Source organism: Anguilla rostrata, chromosome 2, assembly GCF_018555375.3.
Source record: "Anguilla rostrata isolate EN2019 chromosome 2, ASM1855537v3, whole genome shotgun sequence".
Taxonomy (NCBI): domain Eukaryota; kingdom Metazoa; phylum Chordata; class Actinopteri; order Anguilliformes; family Anguillidae; genus Anguilla; species Anguilla rostrata.
The window spans coordinates 49233961-49248097 of record NC_057934.1 but is presented as its reverse complement, the minus strand read 5'-3'; the positions used below and the strand labels follow the sequence as shown (position 1 = coordinate 49248097).

At 47.7% G+C, this 14137-nt stretch overlaps 1 protein-coding gene across 1 annotated transcript; it reads right to left on the bottom strand.

Moving 5' to 3' along the window:
• Nucleotides 1-1219: 1219 nt before the first annotated feature.
• nomo (nodal modulator) lies at nucleotides 1220-13850 on the bottom strand. The gene is given in 31 exon segments (XM_064322758.1): nucleotides 1220-1889; nucleotides 2099-2191; nucleotides 2758-2877; nucleotides 3265-3366; nucleotides 3913-4023; nucleotides 4115-4198; nucleotides 4444-4585; nucleotides 4735-4862; nucleotides 4994-5107; nucleotides 5437-5563; nucleotides 5845-6004; nucleotides 6093-6175; nucleotides 6573-6782; nucleotides 8323-8418; nucleotides 8604-8667; nucleotides 8769-8856; nucleotides 8957-9093; nucleotides 9257-9388; nucleotides 9523-9664; nucleotides 9757-9934; nucleotides 10017-10167; nucleotides 10312-10417; nucleotides 10602-10753; nucleotides 10920-10995; nucleotides 11667-11819; nucleotides 11979-12051; nucleotides 12275-12381; nucleotides 12488-12588; nucleotides 12676-12721; nucleotides 12818-12907; nucleotides 13572-13850. Coding segments are annotated over 31 exon segments (3762 nt in total). The 5' UTR covers nucleotides 13836-13850; the 3' UTR covers nucleotides 1220-1757.
• Between the last annotated feature and the right edge of the window lie 287 nt (nucleotides 13851-14137).

Below are 14137 nucleotides of genomic sequence, written 5' to 3'. Positions count from 1 at the left end.
ATTTAGTTTTATAAATGTGTCCAATTTAAGTGTTTTAGGTTAGCAGTTTAAATTTTAAAAAATAATTTTGAATTTTGAACAATATTACAGAATTGTGCTCCCAAGCAATCGGCTTCAGACATTGCAAAAGCAAATATTATAAGGTGCAGTCTACACAAATAACCATTTTAAGAGTGTGTGTGTAACAATCAGGTCACCTGCTAGGTAATACTTTCCATTCAATTATCAAGTATATTTTTCTGATTTATTGTATACAAAAAAGAAGGAAATTGTTTTACTGAAGAAAAGGTATACATTCCTAACCAAGAGGTGGCAGTATTAACACCAATTCAAACATGAAATTATCTGCCACTTGTGCAATTTGCATTAATTACCATTTGTGATAATGTTGAAAATGTGATTGCTTCTCATTAATCACATTCTGTAACTGAAACCTGAAACAGAAAAGGCTGGACATTAATATCCAGCTAAATGTCATGGTGAATTCTACTCCTTACAAGTCAATCAAAACACGGCTCTGTCATCTCTTATACCACCCTTTGTCTTGTCCAAGAGATATGAGATTCTTGTTCTCCACAGCAGCAAACCTGCCTTGCTGGAACCGTGATTTATGGCCTCTGTGTCAGATCCCAGATGCAATGCCCCAAAGATCAGCCATTTTTTATCCGTGGCACAACACCGCCCCCCATTGGCAAGCCCGTGGGACAACACAACGTTTTCTCAATTAAGGGTTTTTAGCGATTTTATTATCTCAACATAATCAAATCTTGACATAATTTAAGATTACTCCCCCCTCCCCTCCCCTCCCCTCCGTCCTGCCAGTCCCATTACCCCAGACCATCACTCCATCATTCCAGTACAGGAAGTGCCACTGGCTACTCTTGCACTCGCCACCTTCATAAGCAACTCAACCTCAAATGCAAAATCATTTTTTACTGCTGCATGACAGACACATTAATCATGTAAAATAAAATACCCCATTAATTTCGCGAGGGGAAAAAAGGTAAGGGTAGGTTTGAGTTGTGTCCACACACATTTTGACATGCAAGGTTCTGCAAGGTGAGTGGTCGGAATCACAGGCAGACTCGCACACACAAACTCCCCCTGCTGTTAGGACCACAGAGCGACATCTCCCTGCATGGAAGGACTCCTGGAGTGGCCTCACACTAAACAGGTCACAACTGGATCTAAACATCTAATGGTAATAAATTAGTCTCTCAAATTTGCATCCTACCATGTCTATAATCCAAAACTAATAGCTTTCATGATTGTTTGTGATCATTTCTATACCTGCCATTTACTTTAACCGCCCCATTTCATATAAACCAAATACACACACAGACATACACACACACCCTATTATCCCACCCCATATTCTACAGACAATGCCAAACACTGGAACAGGAATTCCATTCTTTGTCGTCTTCCTGCATCACTTGACACTTGTTAAAAAGGGCTCAGATATCAAGTAATAAAAAAAGCATTAGAAAAGCCTCATATTGGCAGTATGGATTCTTCAGAGAGTATAACACATGTTCTTCTGAAACGAGAGGCACACCTCACAGGAGCGAGTGTCTCACAGAGGCCACTTTACGACAATCTCGCCTGGGCACCATTCCAGCCCCAGCATCGAATCCAAGCTGACAATATCAGTCCCATCAGTCCATCTGCCTATGAGGTAATGTGAGAGCGTCCGCCGTTCAGGTCCCCACCCACTCTGGAAAAGTGGGAGGAGTCTGTGGTCCTCCTCAGACTCCTCAGATGCGCCTGGTCTTCTGCCTCTTGGCCTGGCGTTTGGCCTCATCCAGGGCCGTGGTGTCCCCGCCGGCCTGGGACAGCCCTCGGACCCCCTGCACCCGGTTCACCAGCTGCAGCAGGAAGGGGATGACCTGGAAAACACGCCCCGCACGCCGCCCGTAACTCTCACTGCGCGCGCCACACAAAAGCACCGCGCAGCGCGACAGCAAAGAAAACCAGTATTACGACAAACGGAGAGGGCACAGCACCGAACATGGTGAAACCGCAGCAGCTGAGACGCAGGAGAAGTGAATCAGCGAGTTTAACCCAGGCAGGCGAAGGCATGCAGGGCTCACTGTACCTTCTCGTGGTTGTAAGCAGCCAGGAGCAGGAGCAGCGTGAGGGGCAGGGCGATGTAGGAGCCCTGAGCCACGTCCTGGTCGGGCACTTTGCGCTGAGAAACACACCCACTGCGTCAGTTCACACGGTACAATCAATATGCACGGACGGGCAAAGACCTACAAAATTACTGCGTCTATATACAGCAATCAAAACGGTGCCGGTGTACGATGCTTTGTAAGTGGCCTAGAGGCATATAGTTTACAAGGAATAGAGGCAAGAAACATGTGTTTATGTGGGAAATACATAAATCCAAATACATATACTTTCACATACATGTACTTCCAACCCAAAGAGGCTAAAAATGTACTGGTGATCCATTTAGTCCATTAGGAATGTCAGCTACAACATATGCCTGCTGATGCCTGATTCATTTTTAGCTTGGCAGTTTATCATATAGACTATATAAAATAATAGTTTGCTGCCACACCGTTAAATTATTTTAATACATTTTTTTTTTGACGAGCAGAGGTATATATTTACAGGCACAGTAAAAGCATTTGTTAATTACGTTTCAATTTCAGGTCAATCAATTCATAAATACTGAATCATTTTTTATTCACCTGAATTGGTCAGTGCAGTGATAACCGACAGCACGGTCATGTGTAGTTCAGTACTTACGGAGGGGTTAAAGGTCAAAGTGACATGTTTGTGATATCCTGTAGCCGTGAAGGAGATCTGGGGCAGAGAGAAGTCGTACTGCGAGCGGGACAGGGTGGAGTCCAGCATCAGCACATAGCTCTGCAGAGAGGGGGAGAGGACACAGCCAAACCAGAGTCAACGGCCAGCACTACTGACCACAGAGGGGTTCTTAATGCACTTTCATAAAGCCCAATGCTCACCAGCGACTCTCTGATTTCAACATTCACAAGCACATTTTTTCTCAACAGATCTCATTTCATTCTGCTGCGCAGTGAAATAAATTGCACTTATAATTCTAATGGGAACCAAATAGCCTCACAATTGATGTCACACAAAAAGTGGGCAAAATTCTCCTAATGTACCCGAGGGCTACACAATCTCAGACGGTTAAGACGGTCACCTCCCAAAGAGAGAACAGCATTTCACAGTCATTCCCAAAATCTTCCCCAGTCCAGCCCCAAGGGGGGTGATGCTAACGGGACATACCAGCCCGTCCCGCAGCAGCGGGGTGAAGTGGAAGAACAGCGACTGGCCCAGGGACACGGTGTTGATGGGGTTGTCCAGGTTATCACTCTTATACAGCTTCACCTGTGTTTGAAGGAGTACGAATGTTCGCATCACTTCCACACAAATTTCAAACACACGGAATTACACAAGCACAAATCAGACGGCCATTCCTTAATGCAATCCATTCAGTATACAGTACCAAGCAATGCAGCAGAGTTCAACTATGGGGCTGTTGTGTCACCCAACTTGTCACGCGCAAACTTCCCAAAAGTCTGCAGTCCGTGGTCAGAGCTGGTGAGTGGGCGTCTAAGAGCACGGACTGCTTTTGGTCTTCCTTTCTTTACACGCAATCTTCCAGCACACTCTAAATTCATCAAGTCAAGCACAGTTGTGCAACATATTGTGAAACTCTGAGATGGACTAAGCCTAAATGCTGCATTTAGAGATGGCTGTAAATGAACTGACTCAATATGTGCTTAACATTTGCTCCCATGAGAACAGGCACGTGAACTAGAGCGTAGCTTGTGGTCTGTCTCTTCACTTAGCGGGTGAAAGTAGGTCACTGGATCCACTGGATTCGTTTCCAGCGGTTCTGCGGCGCTGACGGGTGAAACGTGAGAGCCCTACCCAGAGAGTGGGAAGGTGCTCTGGGGAAGTGATGACGTTTCCACTCAGGTCAAACTGATTGATCTGCCTGAAAGCGATGATGTTCACGCCCTCGATGTCACTGCTCCGCACCTACGGACGCACGGCAAAAGCCAGAGTTCAGCACCGCAGCGGTAAACACAGGCGAATGCACCGCGGCCAGTGATTTACCAGAAGCTCTCACCTCCACAGATCGGTGCTGGGGCAGGGCCCTCTCTATGTGGTCGTTACCTTCAGCCCTCAGCTGGATCAGATATTTACACCCGGGCTGTGAAAGATAAAGAGAGTGACTATAAACACGACGCCAGGGAAAAACAACAACTCTACACCGCACCAACTGCCACTGCAGCTGGAAAAAAGAGAAGGCAGAACACATGCCTGAACAATTAAAGTTTACAGAGCTATGAAATAACAAACCAATTATTTTTTATCTCGCTCGGTTTAAATGAGACGTTTAATTGCGACGTGGGGATGTCCTCACAAACACCCCCCAGCCCTGCCGCCCCGGCTCACCAGCAGCCCGCGCAGCCTGAAGCGGCCCTCCTCGTCCGTCACAGTGTCCTCGCTGTACAGGCTGCACTCGCCCTGGCCCACCGCCTCCACGGACACGCCCTGCTCCGCATCGCCGCTCAGAGACTGCACAGCGCCGTAGCAACTGCAGGGGGGGAGGAGGGGTCGCACTGAGAGGCCCATACGACGCCGCTCTCTCAATCGCTACATCCCGGCAACAGGGGAGCGACCCCAGAAACTAGACTGAGAAAACGTGTCCCTCGCAAGCGCGGGTCCCCGCGGGCCTGACCGTACCTGTACGCGGTCTTGTAGCCGGCGATGGCGATGTTGAGGGTCTGGCCTTCTTCCACCTCGATCATCTGAGAGGCAGGCTCAAAGCGGAACTCCTTCATCATGGGCTTGAAGTAGTACTGACCGGGGCTCTGAATAACAGGACAGCACAGCACACGTTAGGACATCTAAAGCCTGTTAAATTCACAGAACCGGCTGTATGAACTTGGCCAGGGCTCAGCAGGGCCAGATGGATGCAGATGAGAGCTGGATCGGGATGTACCAGGTTGTTGAAGGTGAGGAGGCCGGATTCCTGGGTGAGCAGGTTAGAGCGGAACTGTCCTCCACTGAGAGAGAGCAGGACCCCAGAGAGGGGCTGACCATCTTCTGCCTTAATCTAAGAGAAACAAACAGAACGGAACACGCAGCACTGCCATTAATGCACTGTAACACCGTAAATCACAACAAAAAGCTTCTAAACATACACTAACGGAGAAGGAACACTTGGAAAGGATCACCTAAGACACCATCATGCCCCAAAATAACGACCCTGTTAGAATATGAAGAATATTGAGGCCTTTGGGCTTCCTGCAGTCATATTTATACTTTAAAAATAAACCTAAGGAAGATACTGAACAGTGACGGCATTTCCGATACACCCTTCCATTCCAAGGATCTTTGTCATCCACAAAAGCCCAGACAGCATATTGTGACTCCTCAGAGTACCTCGAAGGTGACTCCTGCCAGGGCGAAGGCCTTGAAGTCTCCCTTTGTGCCCTCCACTGGTGTCAGCACGAAGCCCTCTTTGCCGGCGCTGACGTCATACTCCCGGTCACTGTGCAGCGGCCCCACACTGGGAGAGGAGAGGCGAGAGACGCTTAGCCGTACCTGAGCCGCCATGCTCTAGAGATATACCTTTGCAGCTGCATTCGGGTCAGACTCAGTTCATATTACTACATCTCGGCATTTACACTGACTGGGATTGCTCAATTCTGGGATCTACGATTAGCAGCTGCACATGTACTTGATATCATGCAGCTCACAGCAAAATGATTGTTAATAAGCATAGTCCATTTAAAGCCAGAGGACTGGTTGAAGGATGCGCAGTTGGCTGGATAGACAGGCCTGTGGTACCTGTATGCTCCCTTCTCATTGGTGGCCACAGTGATGAGGGGCGTGGCTGCTCCTCTCTCACTGATGGATATCGCCACACCCTCCAGTTCAGGGGACACCTGTCCTTCCAGGAACAGTCCGGCCCGCCCGGCGATGTCCACCAGCCGTCCTGGGCAGCCATCTGTCAGACAGCATGAGGCATTAGGAAAGCACATTTCAGCTAAGGAATCAGACCCTCTGCCCCAGTCACATGACACAGGAAGTCCTACCTCCAGTGATGGTGGCCTCCACTTCAGGGGGGTAGAAGAGAAGCTCCTTGGAAGAGGGTGTGACGGTGACCTTCTCCCCAGCCCTGGAGCAGAGGACAAGGAGACAGGAAGAGAGGAAAGCCTGGTAAACTAACCATGTGTGCTGTCCACCCCTCTAGTACACCTCCCATTCCAAAATAATGTACCAGATGGCACTTCGAAAGCACTTTCTACAATCTTTCTGATCTGGAATACGATAGAACAATGTGCTATCTGTCTGAAATGCAATGAAATGAGGCACAATTATCAAACACGTTTAATCAATAACCCTTTGCAAATACCTGAAGCGCTCTCGTACTGCCAGCCATATGAACCTGTTTTAATAACAGTAATGAAACAGTCCCTGTAGCGTGGCCCAAACTAGTTTTTGTAGCACCAGTTGACAGGCTGTTGGTCCCTCTCAGAGATGGCAGATTTAGGCAGGGGGCAGCGTGGCAGTACCTGGCCCAGTAGGAGAACTCGTAGTGAAAGGGCCCGTGCAGGTCCTCTGCTTTCTCCTGCACCGGGGGGCTCTCCTTGCCCTCCTCCTCTCCCCGCCGCTCCCTCTCCTGCCTGCGCAGCTCGATCTCCTGCAGCTGCTGCTCCTGCCGCTGCTCCTCCTGGGACCGCAGGGGCCCCAGGACCAGGGCCGGTTCGCTCTCAATGGAGGACCTGAGGGAGACCGTTCATCGACCGTTAATCAAACCTTCAGCAGCAGCTCCGCAGGACGAATCAACCCTTCTTACAGAAGCCATCTTACCAGCGATTTTATTGTGTTTGCAGCATGACTGAATTTATCGCTGCACTGAAAACATATTTCACACGTTCTAGTGTTCCAGTCTCCCAGCAGTCTAGTATCTTTAAGCATGTAGGTGTTTGTAATTGCTTTCAAAACCTCACTTCTACCCATGCCAATTCCTGGCACATAAATATATCAGTAAATACAGAGCTCCTTTGATTCATAACACATTTCATATTTGATAACAGTGGACATCGATTGGACAGCATATATGTGAGCATGCATATCTACAAGCCATACACTCCACTGGTGTGTATGCCCAAATTACAGTACTGTAGCAATATAACTTTTAATTTGGAAAAGAACTGAAGATATGACAATGCTAAAAATGCTTTTCACAACTATCTGCTGATATACGACTGATAGCATGTTATCTAGTATGCCAATCATAGCTGCTATCTCAGTGATGCACTCACTCTTGGCATTTACTGCCGATAAAGAAAATGAAAGCTGCAACAGAATTCTTAAGGGCGCGGTGCTTCCTGCTCTCTTCAGTCATGTCCTTAAATAAGGGCCCACTGGTGAGAAACGGCATTTACTGTACTTAACTACGCAGTCAGTAGCACGGTACTGAAAGAAAGTGCACATCACGACCGGCAGCCCCAGATTAGGATGCTTATTTATTTATTAAATGTGTATTCACATTCAGTTGCTAGCAGTAGTCTTTGCACCATGCAGACTCAATTGCACTGTGTCCTTTGGAGAGAAAAAAAATGCTTCCGTAATTCTTGTGGAAAAATACCAGACAATTCACTCTTTCCTGCAGGGTATGTAAAAGCAGAAAACTTTCACTTCTCGGAAAGAAGTGAATGCCAAAGTTATTTTAGGCCCTTCTCATGTTCTAAATGATTGGATGCTTTCTTGGCTGCTGAGTAAATTTACTTGGCCTGAAATAAAATATATGAAATTATGTAATTTATGTAAACTGTATCTTACTGATTTATTCTCTATAATTGGGCATGCTTCCCAACACATACTTCACAAACAGAGTGAATTAAAGGCTGCTGTAACCTGTGAATGAACACCCCAAAGCAATTTCACACACTAAATTAATTTTCAGTCTCCTGACAGCCTGCAAAATTTCTGTTGAAATATAAATGAGCAAACAGCTTGTTTAAAGGGAGCCACAAATTTCAAGACAGAGAGAGAGAGAGAGAGAGAGAGGGAGCACCCACACCAACACAACTAATAAATGAACACGTTCACCCTTCTCCCTTATGCATTCTGGGCAAAAACAATGAATGAAAACAACAAACTAAAGCAACAAAGACAGCTGACAGCTATTCTGCTGCGTTAGTTTGTTTTGTCTTCTGTGCGTGGTTGAACTAACAGTCTCTCTCACTCATGAGAAAATCACCACAAAGGAATGATTAGTCACATGACAGAGCAGCCATGCTGTGATTGGCCACTCACTTGATGGTGACAGTGACATCCAGGATCTTGTCAGTGGTGATGAGTCCAGTCATGTGGTGCCTGACTGCGGTCAGGGTGAGGATGCTGGGGGCGGAGCTAAAAGAGACACACTGTGAGCCCTCTGCTGCTCTCACGGTCAGTACCGCGCAGTCACTGCCAACTTGGACTACGATACACGTGCGAACAAGCAACACTGCTTAAAACTGTATTATCAATAAACACAGCGGCTGTAAGACATAATAATGAGACCGTTTAACGCATAGATTTCAAATAATACTTACGTGTCATAGGTGTAATAATCTTGCTCAAACTGGTGGCAGGATCGTGGGGTCACTTTGTACACACCTAGCAAGATGTAGAGCCATTAGCTGAACGATCAGTCACATTCAGAAGGTGAAACAGTGTGTGTGTGTGTGTGTGTGTGTGTATGGGGGGGGGGCTCGTACCTGGCTTTGAGAGGCAGAAGCGGTTTACTCCCTTAGAGAGGTTGTAAATTCCCACATTCTCAGGCATGCTGTCGTCTTGGAAGAACTCCTGTCGGGGAACAGGAGTCAAACCAATCATGCTGAGCTCTTACGCTCGCCAGCGAATGCATGATGTGGCGACGGGGGAGCAGGGCATTGTGGGTACTGACCAGAGTGATGGCGTGGGAGAGGGAGCAGCGCAGCATGTAGCCCGTCTGTCTGAACTCCACAGTCGGCACGTCCGCGTCCAGCACCTCCACCTCCACCGACTTGTGCTTCCAGCACCACTCCTCATGGGAGATGCTCACTGGCAGAGACAGACCCAGAAAGCGCAAACACTCAGGACTCCAAAAGGCCAAATCCAGTGTGCTTTATGTCCATTCAGTTCTGCGAACTAAACTGGGAAGGCTAAAATGATGTGTGTAGTAGCATAAGCTTTCTAAAAATGATTTTAAACACCATCGTCTTACCTTTGTACTTTCCAGGAAGGACGTTGTCGAAAGCGAAGGCGAGAGACTCGGCCTTCTCCAAGAGCTGCACGCTGCGCCTCTCTCCCTGTCGACTGACAGACTGCAGGGTCACCGTCAGGTCACCACAGGCCACTGAAAGATGTAAAGGGGTCTGGGGGTTAGGGTGGGGCTCAAGCGGAACAAGCACGACACATTCACTCACCTCCTCTACTGACCCCGGTACGGAACATCAGAGCACCGTCACATGGCAGCTAGAGGAAACGTACCCAAGCAGGTGACCTTTCCCGACACGGAGGCCATGAACTGCGTGAAGTGCACGTCGGACAGGGGCCGGTCGACCAGGGACACGTCCAGAGACTGAGGCTGCAGCGCCAGGCCGGCCTTCACTTCCGCGTCCGGGAGGGAGACCTGCGCACAGCCAGAGGAGGCCGAGCCGTGAGGCCTTCAGCACGAACACGGCACAGAGCGCAGGCCAGACTGCCTGAGGATTTAAGCGCTACCTGGATGCTGTAGTCTCCCGGCCTGGCCTGGAAGCAGAAGGCCCCCTGGGGGTCGGAGTCGGTGGCGCGGCCGGCGGCTTTGTCCTGTCCGCGGGGCGTGAGGGTCACGCGGTAGCGCCCCTGCTGCTTCATGCCCTCGGGCAGCCGGGTGATGGAAATCTGACCGCACACGCTGAACCTGCGGAAAACGCGGATACCGTTATCCCTGAACTGAAGGGCTCTGAAGAGGCATGCGTTTATTAGCATTAGCCTGCCCTCACCCTGCTGTGATGATATCAGGCAGCTGAGGCGTGTTAGGGGCAATCTTCACAGTGATCGGCTCAAAGAACATGAGCTCCTTGTGCGTGCGGATGGTGTAGGTCCCAGCTGTCATGTTCTCCAGACGGAAAGATCCGTCCTCTTTGGTCAGCACTGAAAACCAGATACAGCACTTTCAGATAAATATAAGCTGGAATTTTGCCACAGAAGTAATACCTGAATGCTTTGACTTGCAGTAATCATCCAAGGGTAAGCCGGTAAGAGAGGACACACAGAGTAAGGGGCTCGGGTGCTCACCCTTGATCTGGTTGTTGAGGGTTACCGTGGCATCGGGCACGCCCTCCCCGTCAGGGCTGTTGAGCACCCTGCCGGTCACAGAGAAGCCCATCACACGGAAGATTGGCTGAGGAGAGAGGAGCAGAGCGACATATGACACATCCACAGCTTATATATCACGCTTCACCACTATAACCACACCCCCTCACAAGCAGGAAGGCTTCAATTTCATATAACGGCAAATGCACACAGAGGCAAAAACCCTGCCATAAGCCAACACCTCAGGATCCAGGATCTACGACTAAACTTACTTCCAGTTTTAAGCTGTTGTGCTCCACCTTGAACTCCATCCGTGATGGGGCAACGTCAAAGGTGATTCTCTCTCCCCGGTAGAAAGGTATCTGGAACAAAAGAAGGTCAAATCAAGTATAACTGAGACAGGAGGATGGGTTACACACTAAAACTAAAGCCACTGTCCTCCTTCATCCTCATGGTGTGGACACATATACACACAGAATTGGGGAACACACAATATTGTCACTAATGACTTTACAAACTGATTATTCAATTAAGAATAATGACGACTGGTGCAGCAAATAGCCTTCTCACAATTGGAACAGGTTGAGCACAGCATATGAATAGCCAGATGACAGGCTCGGGTGGTTGAAAGCCGGGCGTCAGTGTGGTACAGCAGCTTTGGACATCATGTAAAGGGTGATAAGGGTATATGAAATGCATCCATTCACCATTTACCTAGTCCTTTACCAAGAGGCAAGGTGACAGGTCCATCGTTGGAAGACACGCAGGTGGACAGGAGTTTGACTGAAAAGGTCCACGGGGCATCCATCTCACCCGTGACTCTCCTGGCCAGAGAGAGTTAAACTCCACGGTCAAAGCACTGCACAGAAGACAGGTTCGAGAACCCTCCACGGGAACACAGTGATTCGAACACGCCAAGATTAATCACAGGTCAAAGCACTGCCACAGGAAGCACAGGTCAGAACACTGCCACAGGAAACACAGGTCAGAACACTGCCACAATAAACACAGGTCAGAACACTGCCACAGGAAACACAGGTCAGAACACTGCCACAGGAAACACAGGTCAGAACACTGCCACAGGAAACACAGGTCAGAACACTGCCACAGGAAACACAGGTCAGAACACTGTGACAGGAAACACAGGACAGAGCACTGCCACAGAAAAAACAGGTCAGAACACTGCCACAGGAAACCATTCACAGGTGCTCCACTGTACCCACACTTAGTTTCTCATCATGATATATGCAGCTATCTGTGAAATGCCTCATACATATAAAATGTAGCAGTTGTTTATATAAGACCTTCCGCCCACCCCCATCACTAAGAACCCTCACCTCTTGCTTGACAGTGGCTGAGAACAGCAGGAAGGTGACCTCTTTCATGGGCTCTCCATCGCTGCGCACCTCCCCGGACACGTCGTACCCTCCCACCACTAGGTGCGCTGCGGCAGGGGCGTTGGCATTGGACACGTGCACCACTGTTGCGCTCTGAAGTGAGGGGGGGGGGAAATGTAAAACATGAAAACTCAACAAACACACATACAATAGTAGCACTGAAATATTTAGGATGAAGAACCTTGCTTAGTGATAATGCATAAAGCTCCAGTGAACAGCAGCTCAAAGACTGTTACGTGTAGAAACACTCACCTGCTCCAGAGTCCATGATGCATGGGTTGCAGTGATATCATAATTTCCTGGCAGAACTTTAAAGAAGGTGTACCTGTCAGGCAGTAACAGAAGAAGTGGAATATGCAAACAATCAAAAAGGGGAACACAAAAGAATTGTAATGGGAGCAATTCAAAATGTAATATAAGGACATAAGCATGTTTTATAACAGGAACAGGCCAAGTAACACATCTAGGCTCATCATTAAAACCTGCTGTAACCCTAGCTAGAGTGAATGGAAGTAAGCAGGTGTGGTTGTGCTCTGGGAGGTACTCACTTTCCTCCTGGCTGTGTGAGCACGGTCTGCAGGCTGGATTCAGCTCCAGCTCTGCGCAGGTTCACCTCCACCCCAGCCGGACCCAGCTGCTGCCCTTTACTCAGCACCTGAAGCCACAGAGACGATTAGCCCAATGGAAATATCATTCAGCTTTCCCCTCAGGTCCAGTCAGGGGACATTTACATCTCTTTGAATGGCATTAGTTCCTCTCACCGTTCCCAACACAGAGAAGCCGGTGAATACAAAGTTAATGTCTTCTCCTTTGGTGCAGATATCATTCAGACCATCCACATGGAGATCTACACTGGTAGGCTCTGAAAACAGGTAGACGGCATATGTTAAATAGTAGGCAGGGAAATACACAAAAACAAAACCCTTTAAGAACAGACAGAGCTACCTACCAAAGCTCCACCCAAGTGGTGGTTCAATCTTCAGGATAAAGTCTCCCTGTACATAGAAATTTTCAAATGAGTACATAACATTGGGAATAGTTTTAGTGCAATTAATGCATCTTTTCTCACAACACATAACCCAGGGCCTTACCTTGTCATAGAGAGGGATCATAAAGTAGCCATTGATTGGAGCACAGTCTGTCTGGTACTTCAAGGAGCCTTGCTTTGTGTATAATTTTATCTGATGGGTAAACAAAACAGAGCACGCAATTCACCAACAGTCTATTTGTCCAACAAGTACATAGAGTCGTTAAATAAAATCAAGCACGCACAGCACGCATCTCTCAGACCAGCTGTCACGACCAGCAATTTAGAGAAGCCCCCCGATAATCCTATTACAGCCATGTGTGGTCCCCGCTACTGTGTCAGCACACTGGGGTTTAAGGTAGGAAATGTATAAACAAATGGGCCCAAAACCACTTAAGCAACAGTGAGAACACTATGCGTGTAGCTTACGTAAATATATTTAAATTATTCCTCATCTCCATGAATGTGGTCAGTTTAATTTGCGAGCTATTTAGCCAGTTATGCGACGTAAGCAGTTGTCGTTCTGCTTTATGCTATAGTACGATTAGACTGTGTACAAGTTCACCAACGTCACCCAGCTTGAAGCAAATGAGACAATTAGCCATTTCACCTTAACGGTTTCAGATTTAGCAAAATACCACGTTAGAACCTCGATATAACGTTAGTTTTATACCCCGAGTTTTTTTTTTTTTTTTCGTTGTTTATGCAACGAATTTTGGAAACAAGTAAATGATATAATGTGCTTCATTCAAACCGACTAGACAAAGATCAGGAATCCTACCAGCGAAACCACTCACTACCCCGGGCCAACTTCTCACCTCGATTAGTGAGTAATTGATTTCCACCTCCGACTTCACGAATCCACCGCAGCCCACAACGATATCATCCGCTTTAAGGGCGGTCAAATGGGAAGCCAATACACCTAACAAAATCCACAGTACGCCCATGCCTGATTCTTTATTATCAAATACACCAGCACTGACTAGGTAATATTCCCGTTTCTCCTCTTAGCTGTCAAACCATTAAAGCACGCTGCTGCCGGTTCCGGTCGTGAAGGTCTCGAGATTCACGGGAGTTTTCATGGAGTACGAACCTATCCAGCAGAAAAATTGGTCACGACATCTGCTGGTGAGGAGGTAACATCGCCCACCTTGTAAATACGTCTGATTCGAAAAAGAAGCCTACGTTTCCAACGTAAAACAGTTCTACAAGCGTCCACCATTCGTAAATACGCTTCTCTAAAATAAAATAACCTACCAAAGTACCGATATGAAAATTATTCCAAGTTGCAATGAACAATGAACCCGTCTGTCACGAAAATGGGACCGTTTTAAAGCAACGTTACCCATATTTCCTTAATTTGTTCATGTAGTTTTGTCTGTTT